This window comes from Perca fluviatilis, chromosome 21 (assembly GCF_010015445.1).
Source record: "Perca fluviatilis chromosome 21, GENO_Pfluv_1.0, whole genome shotgun sequence".
Classification (NCBI taxonomy): domain Eukaryota; kingdom Metazoa; phylum Chordata; class Actinopteri; order Perciformes; family Percidae; genus Perca; species Perca fluviatilis.
In genome coordinates, this window is record NC_053132.1 from 19,925,270 (window position 1) to 19,946,779 (window position 21,510).

At 40.5% G+C, this 21,510-nt stretch overlaps 1 protein-coding gene across 4 annotated transcripts; it reads right to left on the reverse strand.

Moving 5' to 3' along the window:
• Positions 1–1,714: 1,714 nt before the first annotated feature.
• tom1l2 (target of myb1 like 2 membrane trafficking protein) lies at positions 1,715–21,489 on the reverse strand. 4 transcript variants are annotated; one of them, XM_039787846.1, is made up of 16 exons: positions 21,362–21,489; positions 20,866–20,950; positions 20,025–20,103; positions 19,560–19,709; positions 18,279–18,413; positions 18,002–18,148; positions 15,878–15,994; positions 15,481–15,614; positions 14,864–14,915; positions 13,673–13,681; positions 12,405–12,573; positions 9,833–9,959; positions 9,525–9,600; positions 6,625–6,684; positions 2,606–2,642; positions 1,715–2,461 (listed from the first exon to the last, which is right to left on the reverse strand). In XM_039787846.1, exons 1-16 carry the CDS (start codon positions 21,411–21,413, stop codon positions 2,313–2,315), a joined length of 1,578 nt encoding a protein of 525 aa, XP_039643780.1. In that variant the 5' UTR covers positions 21,414–21,489; the 3' UTR covers positions 1,715–2,312. The 4 variants fall into 4 exon arrangements, with proteins under 4 accessions (XP_039643780.1, XP_039643781.1, XP_039643779.1 ...); XM_039787847.1 differs by lacking the exon at positions 13,673–13,681; XM_039787845.1 differs by lacking the exon at positions 13,673–13,681 and having other exon boundaries at positions 12,405–12,588.
• Between the last annotated feature and the right edge of the window lie 21 nt (positions 21,490–21,510).

Consider the following 21,510-nt stretch of genomic DNA (forward strand, 5'->3'; position numbering starts at 1 on the left):
CCAAGGGTTTGCAGAGTTATCAAAAAAAGCAAAGGGTGGCTACTTTGAAGAATCTAAAATATAAGACATGTTTTCAGTTATTTCACACTTTTTTGTTAAGTACATAATTCCATATGTATTCATTCATAGTTTTGATGACTTCAGTGAGAATCTACAATGTAAATAGTCATGAAAATAAAGAAACACATTGAATGAGAAGGTGTGTCCAAACTTTTGGCCTGTACTGTATAGCGTACACTTAAAAACGGATATTTTTTTTTTTGGTGGCTAAAAACCGTTGTGCTTCCGTGTCCTCCTGCCTGTTTCTCCAAACTGGTGGCGTGCCCACCGACCTCTACTGTAGGAAATACACTGACAATGGATAAGTAGCTCATACAACCCTACTTCAAAATATCCCAACTAACCCTTGGAGCTGGAAATCAAAGACAGGACCGGATTATGTATAGACAACCCAATTATCCAAGATTCAATGTTGGTCCTCGAAACTCGATCTCAGAACAGAAATCATACAGCACAACCTACTCAAAAAGGAGTTCAGACTTACAGTCAGGGAGTAAAAACTCACCAATGACAGCATGTGTGTCTCTTCACCAGCAAGACCAAAATAAAAACTATCACTCAACCATTGCAAACTCAACCCATGTAAATTCATGACACAAAAGTATCGGTGTTCAGTAAAAAGATGATTACATAAATCAGATAGAATATTCAAAGAATAGAATAATCAGAAAGCATTTTTTCAGCAGACGGAATTAACTACCTGCATGAATTCAGAAAGCAGCTTCAGGCGACTAAAATCTCCGCGAAATAATCTCTATAACAACTGCGGTTACGTTTGTCAAAGAGAAACCTAGAGGAGGGTAAAAAGACACATTTGTTGGTGTGGTGCACAACTATGCCAGTCACAAAAACTACATTCCCTTCTTCCTCTTCCTTTTAAAATTAGTGTTTGTAGATGATCAGATGTATACTAATTCCCTTTTCCTGTGAGAAATCAGACCCCAGTGAGGTACATCCCTGTCGTCAGAGCAGCTGGAAGATAACCCTTCTCTCAAAAAAAAAAAAAAAAAAACTACATTAAATTAACATCTCTTTCATACATCTGTAGCTTAAATATACACACGACTCATAAATTGACATTTGTCATTTACAGATTTACAATTCAACTCGGGACTGACTTGCAAAAGGGACTGATACAAACACCAAAAGAATTTCCTCGGAGGTATGCTCATTGCTGCAGCCTGTAATGGGCATTTCCTGAATGAAACAAAAACCATAAAGATTCTGTTGGGGTTTCTTTAAATGTTAAAACTGCTCATATTATGCTCATATTCAGGTTCATAATTGTATTTAGAGGTTGTACCAGAATAGGTTTACACGGTTTCGTTTTCAAAAAACACCATATTTTTGTTGTACTGCACATTGCTGCAGCTCCTCTTTTCATCCTGTGTGTTGAGCTCTCCGTTTTAGCTGAAGAGTGAGACCTCTCACTTCTGGTCCGATCTTTGTTGGGAGTCGCACATGCGCTGTAGCTAGGTAAGGACTACTAGCCAGTCAGAAGCAGAGTATGAGGGCGTGCCACGCTAGCAGCTAGGCGAGTATTTTAACGTGTGTTACAAAGTGATGCATGTTCGTCTCTGAAGTAAAGGCTGGACTACAACAGAGCTGTTTGGAGCAGTTTGTGAACAGTGTTTCCTGTTGGAGATGGTAAGTCCCTTTGGGGTGGACTTTGGGCTTTTTCACTTTGTAGACCTATAACGTGCACAAAAAAGATATATAACACAATAAAGGAAAGGGGGAAAAGCCAAAAAGCATAATATGAGCACTTTAAGACTTCAATGATCAGGTCTGGTGGTGTTAATGCATGCTTTGAAGGCGTTGGGTAAGAAATTGCTTTGTCCTTGTTGACAAGCACAGCAGAACTCTCTTTTATAAAACTCGCTTTTTTAGCTGCAACATGACGCTCTGCAGTCCACAACAGGCGGAGGGAGATTCTTTACCCACACAGAAGGGGAGAGCAGGCTGCCTCATAGTCTCTGACACCGGTCATGTGGGTGAGATCCATCATCTGGTGGCTTATCAAGAAATAAAACCATTCGTTTGGTGTTCCCTTTCTTGTGAGAAATTAACGGAGAGCATGAATAATTCCCTTCTTATAAGGAGAGCATGTACATATCTCTGTAGTGTAACTGAATAGTGTTGAATCAGAGCGGAGGTGGATGTGTTTTAGTGTCAGGTCAGTCTTTTCTTGGGTGATGCTGCTCGGCTGGTCTGGTCTTAGGCTAGGGATCGGGGGTCAAAAGGTGGAAGGTCTACACGGCGAACAAAGCGTCCTCCGGCCTGGCTGGCTTCTTGCGGCTGGGGGTTCCCTGCGTTGCGCCCGGCTCGCCACTGGGGGGCGACGGTAGGCTGGGGACCATCTCTGCAGCTTTGGCTCTCTCCTCGAGGAACTTATCGAACTCTGGGAGCATCGGATCATCGGAAGTAAAACAAAAACAAGGGGAAAGGGAATGTGAATTTGTGGAGGAGATGGGTTTAAAATGTAGCTAAAAACAAATTTGAGACAAAAACTACAATTAGAAGAAGGAGATTTAGGATGTCCTACCTTCACTTGTCACGCCTTCTTCACCTTCATCTCCTATCTGGTGAAAAAAAACAAAGACAACAATGTCAAACCTGGGAGTTGACTCTGCTAAAGCTAATCCACTGCAAACCACCGCAAACCCAGATCTGATCCTGGTTTGTGCCCAAAACCACCACACACCCTGTACTGTATATACTCGGGGTAGACCGATTATCGGCCCTGACCGATTATCGGCCCTGACCGATTATCCCTTTTTTTTTTGGCAGTTTGCAGATTATCTGCAGGGCTCGACATTAAGGCTTGTCCGCTTGTCCGGGACAAGTGGATTTTTTGTAGGACAAGTGGAAGAGAAATTTACTTGCCCCACTGGACAAGTTAAAACTCAAACAAAACAAAATGCCATGTTAGTTCACGTTATGTGCCACTCATTTCGTCAATGTTACAGAATTGAAACAAATACATATTTTACCCCACCCAGACGGCGAGCGGCTAGCGTGGGCGCCGCCACGCCCGAGGTTCCAGCGTCGCATTCTCCAAAGCGAAGCCGCATGAAACCGCGCGAGCGAGGCTAGCCGGTGTTAGCTTGCTAACTCCACCTTAACGTTACCTCCTCGCTACATTGTTCACAGAAAACAAGCTGAAAACAGAAGTCACTCGTGGCGATAGCAATGTGCTTTGTGTGGATGAAGCATTATATGCGTTATTATGTGTCACTCATTCCGTTTATGTTACAGATTTTACTTTACCGATTTGAAACAAATACATTAACTAACGTTAGACCCAGCAGCAGCGGAGAGCGGACCGCTGACGTTAGACCCAGCCCACTGTTCAGCTCCTTCTCTGTAAGCGATACAGCATGAAAGCACCGCGGAACCAACAAGCCAGGCAGCCGCTGTTAGTTAGCTAACGTTAGCATGCTAACTACGCTTTAACGTATCCCCGTCCCCACATCGTTCACAGAAAACGAGCCGATAAAGCTGTCACCGTGGCGGCAGAAGTGTGCTTTGCGGATGAAGCATGAAGTTAATTTGACTCTTGACGGCTGGCTCTCTGCCCTCGTAACGTTACTAGCTGCTCCGCTGCTACGTGGCTGTTAGCGGATAATATCAGGTAATAATCAACTGTAAAGTAGCTACACCTTTTTAAAAGGATCCCTTGGTAAGTGAAATTGTAGAAAGAAAAAAAAAACACGTTGACACCAACATTTAGTGGCAAAATCCATTGTTATGTCTACAAAATTATTTTAGATATAGTATAAGTTCAAGTCACCACTACCTCTGGTCAAAATATTGAATTAGTATCTCAATATATTGACTCAGTATCTCAGAATATAAAACAAAGAATATCAAAGTAATGAGAAACTATAAAATATTGACTTAATCTCAATATATTGGCTTATTTTCCTAATATATTGACTTAGTAACTCAACATATTGGTTCAGTATCTCAATATATTGACTTAGTAACTCAGAATATTGACTAAGAATCTCAAAGCAATGAGAACATTCAAAATATTGACTTACAATCTCAATATATTGACTCAATATCTCAAAATATCTCAATATATTGACATAGTAACTTAGAATATTGACTAGGAATCTGAAAGTAATGAGAAACTTTAAAATATTCACTTAGAATACTCAATATATTAACTTCTGCACACCGGGCAACATATTACTTTGCATTATGAGTCTGGAGATCCCTTTTTCTTGTTGAAGGGGAAATCTATTGTTGGGACACATTTGTTTCTACTGTTTAAACTGAATTGTATTAATGTTGATAGGGTTTGGATGCTTTCAATGGTTTCTTCAAATTCTGCATTAGCAAAACACAATTTTTTTTTATAAAATGATGAATCTTTACCCGGACAAGTGACTTTTGTTCATGGACAAGTGAAACTTAAATGTACTTGTCCGAAGGACAAGTGCCTCAAAAAGTTAATGTCAAGCCCTGATCTGTATCTGTGTTTTATTTGCCCGATAAACAATAAAGTTAATTAATTAAAAAAGTGCGCTACTTTGGCTCCGCTACAGCTAGGTGTCTGTCGCTCCGCTTCAGTTTCCCTCCCCACTGAGTCTGACTTAATGACCCACAACACTATCTGAATTCTAATTTATTAAATAGCTTAAAGCATTGAAAACAAAGGTTTGTGTTAGAGTTTCTAACATTCCAAAATCTTGATTTTGACTTAAAGATTTTCATTTTCACTGCAAATGCATATTGGTTCCAAATATTGATTATCGGTTTCATTAACTACTAATAATCAGTATCAGCCTTGAAAAAAAAAAACGTATTGGTCGATCCCAAGTATATACACACACACACACACACTCATTGGTTTTATTATATAACAAGGAGCCACTTACCTGTCATTACCACTCACCCACAATTGTGCAAATCATTTTGTAAATAGTTCAAACATACCCGAAAATACCATAAATACCAGAACAAAACCACTAGTTGTTTCCCAACTAAAACAGCTGGATATTCCCACTCAATAATGCAACATCAGTCTTATAAATTGGAATAAAATGAGCATGAACTCTTGTATTGGAATAAAATGAGCATGAACTCTTGTAATGCTTCATCACTCATTCTGGACCACAAACACAATATTACACATGCCTTTTTGTCACATTAAAATGTTTGATAAGCTTAGGCAAGACACACTTGTTGTTTAAAGGGATAGTTTAGATCTTTTGAAGTGGGGTCGTATAAGGAACCTATCCACAGTCAGTGTATTACCTGCAGTAGATGGCCCCAGTTTAGAGAAACAGGCAGAAATACCGGCACAGAAGCTAAGCAATGGACTGTACAACGTATTTTAGCCACCAAACAAAAAAAGAAGAAGAAAAAAAAAAATATATCAACATCAGTTTAAGTGTTCGCTATATTTAGAATATTTTCATCGCTTTACCTTGCCTTGAAACAGACCTTTACAAACAGGGAACTGAAGCCCTTATATTGCTCTCTTTAAAGCCACCAGACTGCTTTGACAAAAACAGTAATTTTACCTCACAAAACAAAGAAGTTGCTGGTCTACTGCTGCCTCGATCGGTTAGTTTGTTGGTTTTGCTAGTTCCTAACCCTTTTAAAAACACCTAGGTCACACAATAACACACATTAACTAACGGATCAAGGCAGCGGTAGACAAGCAACTCCCGTGTTCTGCAAGGTAAAATGACTGTAAGTCTGGTGTTATTGAAAAGAGCATAGATAACTGCTTCAGTTCCAGAAGAGGGCTGTCTGACAGCAGGGTAAAGCAGTGACAATATTATAAATGTAGTGTACACTTTAACTGATATAGATTTATTTTTTAGGCGTTTCATTTTTTTCATGTGGCTAAAATATGTTTTTGCTGTTGCACCCATCCACAGCAGTACATGGCTTAGCTTCTGTGTCGGGACTCCTGTCTGCTTTTCCAAACTGGGAGCGTGCCGATCGCAATCTACTGTAATACACTGACTATGGATAAGTACCTCATACAACCCCACTTCAAAACATCCAAATTATCCCTTAAAGATTAAGTTAAGTTTAGGCAACAGAAGAAATTTGATCAAATGTGCAGCTACAACTCAAAATCTAAACGCAGTAGAAGAAACGTTATCCCTGGTTTTCAGAGCTGAAGCCAGATGGTTACATACTTTTTATTCATAACTCAGAATGTCCATTGCAATGTTTAAATGCCAGACTACAACCAGATTCTAGACACTTGACAGTGTGTCCATTGGTGGAGGCAAAGCTTTGTCTCACAATGTATGCAGCAACCCATACCTGCATTCAAAACCTCATGCTCATTTTACACAGTTTAGTCCAGTCAGTTTGTCCCCACAACACACCGTTAGTAACTTAAAGTGAACTAAGATATTATTGTGTGATTGGTCAAAAAGTGAGGAAATGTAATGTAAGAGAAATGTGTGTACTTTCTGGTTTTACAAAAAGACTTTCAAAATGAGAGAAGGGGATATAACAACGTGAAAAAAGGAAAGAGAAAGGGAGAGAAAACTGCAGGCAGAAATAAAAAAATCATGATGGGCTCACCACATCAGTACACAGCCACTCCTCTATGTCATCCATGACAGAGGACTGGCCTCCGACACCCTACGGAGCAGCATCAAGACCAAGGGGATGGGGGGGGTGGGGCGGGGCACCAATGCCACAACAGAAAAAAAAATAAAAAAATCCCGACAACAGAAAATATGACTTAAAAGAACTTCAGGGTTAACTCAAATGCAACTTAAACTTATTTTGTAAAAGAAAAAAAATAAAGAAACGGAATAAAGATCAGCGTTTGTGGATGGCGTGAACAGTGACAAGGAGTCACGTCGATATGAGGGAGAATCAACTTTTACACTTGCACGCACAAAAAAAAGCGCACATCACACAAGCCGGTTAAGATGGCGATGCAGCATAAAGCGGGTGAAGTTGAATATAGCGAGCAACGGCATATCTGACAGCACGGCAGGTTGCTTCGGCCAGTAAATACCAACTTTATGATTAACCCACAGAGCACATAAAACAAAATGATTAGTAGGGACGGGGGAAAGAATCGATACAGCATAGTATCGCGATATTTTCCGTGGCAATACTGTATCGATAGTCTGGCTATCACCAGACCAAGCTCAATCTTGAGCTTGGTCTGGGGAGTCTGCTCTGTATTTTCTACTGCGTGATCAACGGGCGTAGTTCAAATGACTCTGTACACAATCGGATAGTCCTTCAACCAATCAGACCAACGAACCAGGTGACCTAGCAGCGACGGCGGCACCAACGGGTTGCTGCGCTTCGGTGGCCGGCTTCTTGAATGTAAACAAAAAGCTGCTTGGTCGCTTCTCTATTGTCATTCATATATATATATTAGGGCTGTCAAAATTAATGCGTTAATTTTTTATATATTTAACTCGTTAAAAAAAATTAACGAAATTAATGCAGCTGTGTTTGTTTACTTCATGTGGCGGCTGAGAAACGTAATACGTCTCCATAAGAGCAGGCGGCGCTACTCTAGGAGGGATTTACCTGATTGAAGTAGGCCTACGGGCCAGTCAAGAGTTGAAACATGGACCAGTAAGATCCCAAAAGAGAAAAAAAGATGATGTGTTAGAATCCAGAAATGAATGAGCACGGGCTATAAACGGGACCGAGTACTAGTTCCGACATGTTGTCTCGTCAGGAGAGATGCGCCACCGGTAAGCTGCTGTTTCGCTACATGCGCCGTGCTGCCGATATGTACGTGCGCGATTTGTTTGCTTGATAACTGTTACGTTGGTCACGCTGATAAAACCTTATTTGCAGTCTGATGTTTAACGCTGTCGACTCGATAGTATCCGTGACTATATTCCAGTAAATGTTTGAAATTGGTGCGTCTCACTGTCACACAAGCTACTTCCTGGTTGCGGTGCTGGAAGGGAAATGTAGTCAATCGCTTTACATTGGTAATGGATTGCTGTGCACAGCGTCGCTATCTAAAACTACACTCAATGTTTTCCCTTTAGGCCAACATACACCTTTGTGGTTTTGGGTTACTGGTTTAATGTGTATTGATATTGATGTGCATTTCTGTGTTTAGATATATGTGCTTTGCTTAGTCATTCAGATTAAATACTATGTATATTATAATATTTATAATATATATATATATATATATATATATATACACACACACACACACATTTGTATATTATTCAGAATATGGTATATTAGGTATGTGGCTAATATTGGGGGTGGTGACAAAAATATGCTCTCAAGTCGGACAGTTTCTAGCCGTTTCAGCAGCCTTCAGCAGGACTAAATAAGCCAAATTGTTGCTGCTGTTGTTCTGAAAGATATTAAACATTCTGAACTTAGCAGAACCTTTTCTTGTTTGTTTTCTCTTCATATTTGTAAAGTTAAGTGATTTAGCATTATTTAAATATCCATTACTACAAGCTCCAGTCTCAATTTAAAAACGCGATTAATCGCGATTAACTACAGCAAATTGTGCGATTAATTAGTTAATTTTTTTTAATCGATTGACAGCCCATATATATATATATATATATATATATATATATAAAATCGCCGGCAGATCGGGCTGGGTTTACCCAGTCTACTGTATCGATACACAGACGCCAAGTATCAATCTATTCTCATATATGTGTTGGTCAGTTTGTCTGCTTGACAATCTCATTTTGCAGCAATAAAATTAAAGTGAGATGAACAAACAGAGATATTTATCTTTTTAGATAAAACAGATGTGGACAAAGTTTCCTTTTGGGGACACAATTTCAAATTGGGAAAAATTTGAAGTTGGAAAAAAGGTAATAAATTGCAATACATCACAGAATACTGCAATAGGTTTAAAATGGCAATAATATCGTATTGTGACATGAGCATCGTGATGATACTGTGTCGTGAGGCCTCTGGTGATTCCCACCCCCCTACTCATTAGCAACATTTGACTGCTGTTTATTGCCTTTACTGCTTGACAGTTCAGTCGCGTTAGCAGGGATAAGACAAAGCTGCACACACTTACAACTGACAAGACAAAACCTACGGCAGTCTTGTTAGTAATGCATGGAAAACAACAGCTGAGAGAGGGTAGGACTTAAAAAATTGAAATGCACTGGAAACTAGTTGAGAGCCACACTGAGCAAAATGAAACAGCTGAAACGGTAGCCTGAATATTAAAGATATTGCTGTTAAAACTGCAGGCTTGGTTAGAAAACACAAATGGACAAAAACTACATCGCCAAGACAAGTTTCAAACTTGTTTATGTTAAACAACTGAGCAATTAGCGATCAGTAGCATCCAGCAGCGCACGTTAAAGCATGAGCGAAAATGTCTGGTACAACTGCATGGCGCACATATACACACACACCCCAAATGTTCTTTGAGTGGTTATGAAAACACAGACTGAAAATCATAGCCCACACTGGACATTAAGGTTGTCTCTGAGACTCACCGCTCCTGCAGTCGGCTGTTGGACATCCAGAGTGGGAGGAAGGTTGTCAGAGGCGTTGCTGTCTGCTGCTCTAGTGCTGAGACAAAGAGGTAAAGATGGGCTTTTAGAATCCTGTTCTGCAGCAGGTTTTCAGAATGGAAAATATGACTAGAGCTGTATACAATCAGTCCATTCAATGGATGACAGAAAAACGGATCTGCAACAATTCTGATAATCAATTATTTCATTCTCAAAATGACTGCGGGATCTAACACAAACAAACTTAATTTACACTCTGTATGTATGTAAAAAAAAAATAAAATCCTTACATCTTGCTTGGTTCAGGCAGAGCTCCAGTCCTGGTCTGAGCAAACACATCGAAGTCATCCTGACCAGATGGAGGCTTACAGCTGGACAGAGAGCTCAAGGTGCTGCTCACACTGTCAGCGCCCATGTCTGGAGGGAAGAAATACACTTAATTGTCTACACAGCATAAAGCAGAATTCCACTGCATAAACTACAAAGCTGAAGCAATAGTATTCTTTCATATATGTTGTACAAAAGCTTTGCAATTATGTCAAAAAAAGGCTTAAATAGAGGTCAGAAGCAGAATCAGCTCCCCAAAAGTGAAGCCAAAACATTTTATCGCCCCCTGGTGACTGGCTGCATTATATGTCATAAACTCTGTTAGCGGATGGGTAGTCTCGCGGTGGAAGAGGGTGTGGCCTGTCCACACAGCATTCCGGAATGGGAGAAAAACATGCTCTGGTTTATTGGCATTTCTTTAAACCAATCACAATCGTCATGGCCAGCGTTAAGCACCGGGAAAAGCTGCGGTGCTGCTGCAAAATAGGCTCGGGAAGGAACTTGTTTTGGTGGAATGTGTGCAAAACAGAAAACTCATATTGGACAGATAGTCTGGCCATCTGTCTGGATTTACCCTTCAGAGATATGGGGAGCAGTTAAACATAAATCCACTGGAGTTTAAAATACCAACACAAACAAAACGGAAGGTAACGAACATCCGGCTGAAAAAGAGTAAAATCCGGCAGAATTTCCAATCCCGGAAGTGATGTTCCACTTCCGGGATTGCTCCGTTGCCGCCGGATTTCACTCTTTTTGCTTTCTGTGTTGTAATTTTAAACTCCGGTGGATTCATGAGGACTATGGTTACCTGCTCCTCAGATCTCTGCAGGGTAAATCCAGACAGCTAGCTAGACTATCTGTCCAATCTCAATATCAAGAGTTTTCTGTTGTATGACTAAAACTACTTTTGAACGTACACATGTTCCACCAAAACAATTTACTTCTTGGCACCATGGCAGCGGCACCATCGCTCCGCTCGGCGCTTAGCACCGCCCAAGACGACTGTGATAAGTTTAAAGAAATGCCAATAAACCAGAGCACGTTCTCCCATTCAGAAATGCTATGTGGACTAGCCAGACCCTCCTCCGCAGCGCTGTGGAGGAAGGTCTGGCGATGAGAGACTAGCGTATGGGACATGGATCAAACTAAAAAATCTAAGTATATGTCAAATAATTTTTTTTACAAAGATGGTTTCTGCCATTAGTGTGCTATTTAGTGCTATCATGCTGATGTTTGTTCATTGGCTCATTTTTTTTCTGATAAATTAGTTTTTTCATTAGTTACCTCATGCTATGAAAACAGAATGTAACGTTATGATTGACAGCCGTGATTGACACGCGATTGGTCGAGCAGGTGTATGGGCGGGACCTCTGAAATTTAGCTCCATAGTTAATAGCGATGCCACGAATATTCGGCCACCGAAAATTTAGAAATACTTTTATCACCAAAACAATACGGCCGAAAATTTTGTGATGACGCCAACAGAAACCGCGACCTGCACGTGTGTCAGTACCGATTCCACCTGCAAAGCGTCTCCTAAGCAAAGAGGTTGAGGCGGACCACGGAGTGAAAACAATGAAAAGTGCTCTTAGAGTCGGTCAGCACACGTTTCAGTGAGAACTATTCGGATCCTCTGCACTTCATCGCGACTGTACTTGATCCGCGTTATAAAGACCATTACTTGGATGCGGAAATAAAGCAGGGCGCACGAGAAATGATCCAGGCCGCGATGGATGCGGAGAACCGCGTGGAGACGGAGCGCGCACGGAGCAGCGCGCGGGCAGGAGGAGATCAGAGCCCACAGGAAAAAAGACTCGTCTCTCTGCACCAGATGAGGGGCATGCACCCTCGTTGTCTGATATGTTCAGTGAAATCCTGCAAGAAAGTGCCTCAAATAATAATAATAATAATAACAATAGGTAAGCTATATTTTTTTTTTAATTAAAACTTTAATATTAAATTTATACAATTGCAATGCCTTGATTTTAGTAAAGTTAGTACACAGTCATAGCCATAAATGCAATGGTACTAATAATTGACCTAATAATCAGTGTTTCGGTTTTGGTTTCCTCTTTTTCGGTTTCGTCCAAGAATTTTCATTTCGGTGCATCCCTAGTAGTTAACACACAGTCATGGAGAGCGGTATCAATCTTCACATTCCAACTCACAGTACGAAGGTGATATGCTGTACTTCCAGAAACATAAGTGATTGTCCTCTAAACTGACTTGTTTTTAGCTGCATTCTTTGTTCCAAAACACATCTAGCATAAGGAGACTCAGTTTGGTTGCAGTAATACATAGCTAACTAGCCAGCAGGCTAATTAAGCAAAAGCTCCTCATGTCGGTGTCTTACATATGTTCAGAAACAAAACCAGCTCTTCACAGCTTTTGGCAATACAACATATAAATGTTATTTAAGTAATTTTAGCCAATTATAATTGTTGACAGTTGCAATATGTTGTATCAGAAGAAGAACAGCATTTTGGTTATCTCAGAGCGAGCGCTCGGCTAGTGTCGGAGGTAGGGTGTGCGTACCAAGGCCAGCCAGGCGGGAGGCCAAGGTAGCCGGGGAGGAGGGTCTTCCTGCTGGGGCCGTGATGGTTGGAGGAAAGCTGGTCGGGGGTGCGTTTGGCATGTTGCTGACCACGGCTGGGGAGCCTGGGCCCAGGTCTATGAGGTTGTCCTCTGTAGCCTCACTCAGGACCTGGTGAAAAAAAGACTGACGTGAGACACCCCCCCCCCCCCCCCCCCCCCCCACCCCCCCACACACCCCCACACACACACACACACACACACACACACACACACACACACACACACACACACACACACACACACACACACACACCCCCACACCCCCCCCCCCCCCCCCCCCCACACCCACACACACACACACACACACACACACACACACACACACACACACACACACACACACACACACACACACACACACACACACACACACACACACACACACACACACACACACACACTATTGCTCTTGTTTAATGCAGAAGCTGAGATGTGATTTAGGGTTTCTGGCTCATGAGAAGGGAAAACAAATCCTTTAGTGGAAGGCTAAGGAAAGGCAGGGTTATACAGTAGTTCCTTGACTGTGTCTGGAAAAAAAATGAAAGCCGAAAACTAAAAACAATTGTGGTGGAAATAAAATAAAAATAAAAAATAAGGGCAGGGTGCATGATACGAATAAGTACAATCTTGGACAACATGTTGGTTAGCTTCAGGAGAGCATAAAAATGTTAAAATTAATGTTGAAATTAAGTAACTTTTCTAAAAAGCTGTTTCTTAAGGGGGTCCGAAGAATATTGCTCTACATTAGAGACATTTAAGTCAAGTTTTAAAAGTGGCGTCGACCAATTAGTGATAATGTTGTTATTAACTTCAAAAGTGCTGGTATCCGAGGACAAAACTATCCCCTTAAGAAGGTAGAAATGAAGAGGGAAGATTGAATCTTTGGGCTTTGTAGGAGTTAATATACCAAGACCATTTTGGGAAACCCAAACCCTGTCTGTTGGGAGACAGTGCAAACACAACATGGCAGTGACTCTAGGGAAACGTTCACATTGGTGCCACCTTAAAGCTAAAGTGTCACTGTCAGTCTACCTTCAGGTTCAGCACATCATTGGCTGTATTTATGGGGGGCTGCATAGTCAAAACATGCCATATGGGGGTGACAAGATACTGGTGGAGGCAGTGCCCATATTATTTAGCCATGTTTCAACAGTTGCTGTGGGGTGACGCTGGTCATTGAGGGAGGTTGACAATATTTTCATACTTGCCTGTCTCAGCTAGCCACAGAAACAGGAGAACAGAAAAGAACAGAAAGGAAGAGACAGTGAATACCATTAACATGGCTGTGCAGGGACACAATGTAATGGTATGATAACTACGGAAGATATAGCATGCCTGATTAACTGGAAACCCTACGGAGATGGAAGTATGTTCCAGCAGAGTATGCTTGCCTCATGCTTTTCATCCGATTCCTGGCAATGTTTTTGGTCCATGTAGATGTTGGTGTAGAACATAAAGACAATATGAATCATGAGATGGAAACAACAGGAAACTGACAAAAAGCATGAAGCAACAAAGACCTCTACTGTAAGCAGCTGCAGGCGTGTGATGTAGAGTACATGGACCTGTAGAGGGAGCCACAGTAAACTAATGTGTTGCTTCATAAAATGAGCCCTCTATCTAGATTTAGACATGTTTAGCTCTTTGTTTTTTGGCAGATAGGTTTGAAACCGTACAGCTTTGACGAAGCACGACAATCAGTAAACGGTGAGGCTCATGTGTTCGATAAAAGATAAAAACAGGCAAATAGAAGTAAAATAAAACAGACTTCTACATGATGCTGAAACTAGTTTATTTTTTTTTTTTAAACAATGCAGCCAGGTCTTTTGGCTGATAAATCCTAAAGAACCCTTTTGGGGTACACGACTGCTCCAAAGCTGTGACTGGACTGTTGATTCTATTTCATTCCGGATCGGCCAACACAAGTGGATCTTTAAATTCAATCGGCTCGACTCCAGTACTAACCCAAAACGCAAGGATTTTGCTTTGACTGCTGTATTGTCACAGTCAATGTGTCCCCCTACTGGACAGGACTGAAATGCACCAGGCCTGCTCTGACTGCATTGTAGAAAAACAATGGAAGACAGAATATTAAAAAGGAATAATTTATAATAAAAGTAAAAGTCTTTGAGTGGTTTCCATTTAATTAGGCATGTACATCTGGTAAGTCATGTCAAGTCGTGAAAGACATTGTACAGTAAAGCCTGACTGGCAACGTAACATGCGAGTCAACATTACTGACACTGAAAGGTGCCGACCAGATGAGAGGGTGAGCAGAAAATAAAAACACCATGACATGGCAGAACTAGCTCAGAAGATTCAGACAGGTAATCCAGGAATGTGAAGTGCGATGCAAACACTGGGTGTTTAACCACCTGAGTAACTAACTGCTGACTCACCCCATTGTTGACACTCTGAGCTGAGGATCTCCCGGACCTAAACCTCTCATACCTGAGGCAACGAAAGGGACAACATAAAAGAAATGACAAAAAAACTCTCTCAAAGTTCATTTAAAGAGCCCCTATTACACTCCTTTTCAGCCTCATATCTGTACTCTTGGGGTCTACTAGAATAAGGTTTACATGCTTTGATGTTCAAAAAAACATTATGTTTCTCATACTGCCCATTGCTGTAGCTTCTTTGCCTAAGACGTTTGGTCTGAGCTCTTGGGCCCACCTTCCCGAAAAGCCCAGTTTGCTCTGATTGGTCAGCTGGCCCACTCTGTTGTCATTAGTCAACCAAAATCGAACAAGCCACTGGGCGGGCTGTGCTTGCTCAGGCAGCACACAAAAAAACCTGGGTGGCTTTCTCAATCAATGACATCACAAATTGAGGAATTTCAAACAGGAATATGGGTGAGGCGTTTCAAGCAGTTGAGAAAAAGTGCTGTATGTGGGCGAGAAAGCTCTTTTTGCAGTGAAATGTGTTTTTTTGTACTTCATACATTTATTACGTACAGAAAAAAAAACTAACACGAAAAAGACAGCATGCGCCTGCATTTTTTCTGTGTTCTAACCTTTCGTAGCGTAGGAAAATGTTATTGAGGTCATCATTGACATGCAGCAGCTCCTCAGTCACTGCCTCGTTGGAAACACAGGAGATGAGCTCCATTATCCTCTGCTGCATGGCTCTACAAGTCCTATTCAGTTCCTAAACACACATGCGCAAAAGTAAGCTGGCAATACTGTTGAGCCACACATAATTGTCCTTGTCTCTCTCACACACACACACACACACACACACACACACACACACACACACACACACACACACACACACACACACACACACACACACACACACACACACACACACACACACACACACACACACACACACACACACACACACACACACACACACACACACACACACACACACACACACACACACACACACACAAACACACTTGCCTGTAGTAACTCAAAGTCTGAAGCATCCTCCTGTCCCGGGACCATCTCAGTCAACATCTCTGACATCACCTTAGTGTTTCCACGAACTACGTCCAACTCACTGCGCAGCCGGCTAATCTGGGGGTCACAGAGGTAAATTCATCCACAGTTAGTCTATTATTATGCAAACTAATCATTAGAAAATATACTTGCAACCGACAGTAGTGCATAGGACAGTAAATCCCAACCAGGGGTACATGGAAAGATTAACTAAGAAATTTACTCAACTAAAACTAAAAATTGTGATTTGATTAAAAAGGATAATAAAAGCCAAAAGGTAATGTTTGGTACTAACGCATAAGTTTCCCATCAACCTGATTCAGTTGTACCAAAATACATTCACAGAACACCATGCGTCATGAATAAACAGTTATTAAGAATCGTATTTTGACAAAACAAAAATTTGCATGTACTGTATGTGTGGTTGTACTGCTGCCTGCCTTGGCCAGGACACTCTTGAAAAAGAGATTTTTAATCTCAACGAGTTTCTTCCTGGTTAAATAAAGGTTAATAAATAATAATAAAAATAATATTCAGCTAAAAGTAATGTATATTTGAATTGTTAGCCACTACAATGGATAAACAGCTAAAATAGTCAGCAAAAAGTAATACATAAACAGTTAAAATAGTTAGCTAAAATAATGAATAAACAGTTCAAATAGTCAGCTAAAAGTAATGTATAAACACTTGGAATAGTTAGCTTAAAGTGATGTATAAAACACTTGGAATAGTTAGCTTAAAGTAATGTATAAACACTTGGAATTGTTAGCTAAACATAATGTATAAACACTTGGAATAGTTAGCTAAAAGTAATGTATAAACACTTGGAATAGTTAGCTAAAAGTAATGTATAAACACTTGGAATAGTTAGCTTAAAGTGATGTATAAAACACTTGGAATAGTTAGCTTAAAGTAATGTATAAACACTTGGAATAGTTAGCTAAAAGTAATGTATAAACACTTGGAATAGTTAGCTAAAAATAATGTATAAACACTTGGAATAGTTAGCTTAAAGTGATGTATAAAACACTTGGAATAGTTAACTTAAAGTAATGTATAAACACTTGGAATAGTTAGCTAAAAGTAATGTATAAACACTTGGAATAGTTAGCTAAAAGTAATGTATAAACACTTGGAATAGTTAGCTTAAAGTGATGTATAAAACACTTGGAATAGTTAGCTTAAAGTAATGTATAAACACTTGGAATAGTTAGCTTAAAGTGATGTATAAACACTTGGAATTGTTAGCTAAACATAATGTATAAACACTTGGAATAGTTAGCTAAAAGTAATGTATAAACACTTGGAATAGTTAGCTAAAAGTAATGTATAAACACTTGGAATAGTTAGCTTAAAGTGATGTATAAAACACTTGGAATAAGTTAGCTTAAAGTAATGTATAAACACTTGGAATAGTTAGCTAAAAGTAATGTATAAACACTTGGAATAGTTAGCTAAAAGTAATGTATAAACACTTGGAATAGTTAGCTTAAAAGTAATGTATAAAACACTTGGAATAGTTAACTTAAAGTAATGTATAAACACTTGGAATAGTTAGCTAAAAGTAATGTATAAACACTTGGAATAGTTAGCTTAAAGTGATGTATAAAACACTTGGAATAGTTAGCTTAAAGTAATGTATAAACACTTGGAATAGTTAGCTTAAAGTGATGTATAAAAACACTTGGAATAGTTAACTTAAAGTAATGTATAAACACTTGGAATAGTTAGCTAAAAGTAATGTATAAACACTTGGAATAGTTAGCTTAAAGTAATGTATAAACAGCTGTTGGTACGTCCAGTTTCTGCCACTCCATTAATGGCATTAGTGGTAATAACTTACCAAAACACCAAAGCAACCTTAACACTGACAAAAAAAAAGGTATGGATTAGGAAAGGGATTGTCACACCAAGAATGTTTGCAGCAGTGTATTCAAACTCTGAAGTGTTAATCATTTTCTTTGGTCTGTTTGAAGAGATGCAGACGTGCTCTTGTGAGGGAACTGCTGGGTGCTACGGGGTTTGTTCAATACATATCTGAACCAACTGTTCAGTTTCAGTGGGTTTATGGGAGTAACATTATACCTGTTCAGGTGTAGGATTGATGGATCCAGACGCGAGGGCGTTGGGGACCTGAGGGGCGATGTAGGCTGGTGGGACAACATGTGGTGCAGGCTGAGGTATGGTGCTCAACTTATGTAGGGCGGAGTCGCCCTCTGGAGCAGATGCCAACTAAAAGCAACAGAGAAAGCGAGAATATACAGTATGTGGAAAAATTATCTGGCAAGATAACCACACTCTGCTTGGTCTTTGTACAGAAACTCGTGTACACATTTAAGCTGCTTCATATGATGCCTCCTACCCGCTGAGGTGTGTTTATAGGTGACAAGGTCTCCAGGTCTGACGTGGGGAACTCAATGCCTTTCCTCTTTAGCTCCTCGTAGGCTTGGACCACACCTGTAAGGTCTGGACTGCTCCTAAACGCATCAGACCATGCCTGGAGAAGACAGAGCAATAAAAGAATTAAATAGGAAAGGGAGAGAAGAGACTGAACAGACAACAAAAAAAACATGGGTAAAAGGATGGCTGACACCGCAAACAAAGCAAATGATGTCAGAATAGTAAAAGAGGCCGGTTCTCTGATCATTTCTGTTTGTCTGCCTTGAACACACTGTCAGCAAACCACAAAGCATTTGACTTCTCACTCTCACCAGTGGGCAGGTTAAAGCTAAACTGGGCCATTACAACAGCTCAAACACATGACACACTTGTCCACAAAGACTTAGGTTTTTTTTTTTAATCCAATTTCTACTCGGTCACTTCCAACTGCAAGCCAGTTTCATCTAAAATTCAAATTTCCAAAACAGCACCCTTAGTTTGGCTCAAGTATGTCTAAAAATGAGATAAATCTAATTGTAAAACCAATACTCTGAGGAGTTTGTCTGGAATATATCAACTTAGACTTACTTACTTTAAACTGAAATGGTATAAGGACTTAAAATTGTTCACACATGCAAACATTAATTCCTGAGAGATGAGACTGGTGGTTAGGGAGCTGCATAACACAACAACAATACGGTTGCGGTTGTGTAAAGGGAGTGCTGTTCGATACATTTTCCCAGCTGACCCTCCTAATGATGAGACAAACAAGAACCAATTAGATTTACCCCCTCTCCCTCACGGCTAGTCCCCCAGCCCCCCCACCTCTCCTGGATCCATGCTGTAAGCTGTAGTCTCATTGTTTTCCCTGATGGAAACAAGAGCACCCCACATGAGCCTAGAGCAGCATTACCCGAGCTGTGACAGGTAACTAGAGCTGCTCCTTGCTGCAGGCCCTGCAGACACTGTACTTTACCTGAGGCTCTGCCTGAGGATGACAGGACACCTTTTGGACGGTTACACACCCACACATACTTTACTTAACACCTACACTGCAAACCCCCAACTTCAGCTCTCACTGACTCAATCAAAAACACCAGCTTTCACTCACATTGATGTACAGCATTAAAAAAATGAAAATGTAAAGACTCCGGTCATAGGAATAACATTTAAGCTTTATGTCATGCACCGACTATGCTAATATGATACACAACCCAAAGCCATGAACCATCACCTGGCGCAAGCTATTTTCTTGTCATCTTACCTGAATCAGGGCGAGTACTTTATCTTGAACGATTGTGGGCGGGTTGTTTTTAGGGGAGATGATTTTAACTAGCACACCATCGACAAAGTCCCTGCTAGTGACCAAAGCGTGAAAACGATGGCCGCAGTTCTTCACACCCGTCTCCAAGACCTGATGGATGCAGAGAAGAAATTGCTGTGTGATTCAAATTCTGTTATAGGTATGTTAAGAGTTTAGCAACTCAGACATAGACATGTACATGATATTTTGGATTGCAAATCCTCTGCGATTGCAAATTTTACATACTGGAATTTTACATTATGCGAGAGAAGAGTCACAGTAACACTATTTCCCTAGTGACTTATTCCTCCGATTATGACATGAGGATAACTAGACGACATGAATAATGTTCATAATACTGTGACTGTGAATAAATACTGTGTAAATAATGTGTAGCTGCCCTCCTCTTGCCCATTTTTAACTCACCGTTAAAGTCAACATCACCTCCCTATAGTTCCTGTTGCCATTCAGCCTCTTCTTCACTGCTCTAATGGCATCCTTTGGCCTACACACACACACACACACACACACACACACACACACACACACACACACACACACACACACACACACACACACACACACACACACACACACACACACACACACACACACACACACACACACACAGATACACACACAAGCTTTTAAATTGATTGGTAAATCATTCCAAGCAGAACAAGCACCATTACCAATAACTTAATGGCAGAGGGCTTTAAGGGACATTTTATGAATGCAACTGACAGGATGATGGACACAACTGAAGCTTAATACCAGGAACAGACACATGTAAATTATTCTTTGACTTTTCACAATCATTGCATTGACAAAGTGGCTGTTTACCTCTAAAGGTAGCCTCACAGCAGTTTGCATATAACACCCACTTACATTCCCCAGAGAGAAGAAAAAAAGTCAGCTCTCTTTTTAAAGGCTGCTGATGTACAGTATACTGCACTAGGCTTGGCCTCACCAAAGGCAGTTTACAACCCAATAATCAAACAAGACCTGGACGAGCTTAAAACACACAGTCCAAGGTAAATGGAGGAATGAGATAAGCAATAAGGCCTGACATAAATCCACCTTGGACAGGCAGAGCTAGGCTTCTTCTCTTAGTTTGGCACAGATAAATAGTGAAAAGGGCTGACTTTAGTATATCTTGCTGAAGCAATGCAGTATGTAAACAGCACAGGAACTAGTAAGACAGAATTAAGCTAGTGCATATGTGAGAGTTAATCAATAACTGACATGGAAATTCATTAGTACTCACCCATCCTCTGTTTCATTGATGATGTCACATATTTCCATGTTAAGGGTCCAGTCTTCATTTTGCAGAGAGCCATCAGTGGCTCTCTCTGAAAGGACACAAGTCGTTTGTTAAGAAACTGACCTATAACGACGTCTCAGTAAAACAATTATAAGACGGTGACTGATGGCTAGCTAACTGTTAGCTAACTTAGCTATTAGTCATCGTTTAAGATACAAGTAATTGTATTCGTTAATATTTTAGCACTGACCTAATAATTGACAACGACACAAAGCAGACATTAAGTTTGTTAACGCTATTGCTAGCACAATGATAACAGATGTTACCGTAACTACTAGTTAGCTAGGCGGCTAACGGTCCAGCTGTAGAGAACTCATTCAGGGACGTTAGCAGGCTAAAGGTAGCGAGCCCGTAAATGACTATCGCACAACATAGATACATCCCCAGGATGTACATCTATTTTAACGCAGTGTCACTTCCTAAACATCTGGTTACATACCAATGCAATGCCCCACAGGTGTACTGTAAGGATTTCCCAAAAGGAACTCCATCTTGATCGACAAACAACTCAGTCCATGGGATGATGGTGATTATACATGAGAAAACGTTCATAAAGTTCCGCCCACAGAGCAACGTAATTGGCCAAGA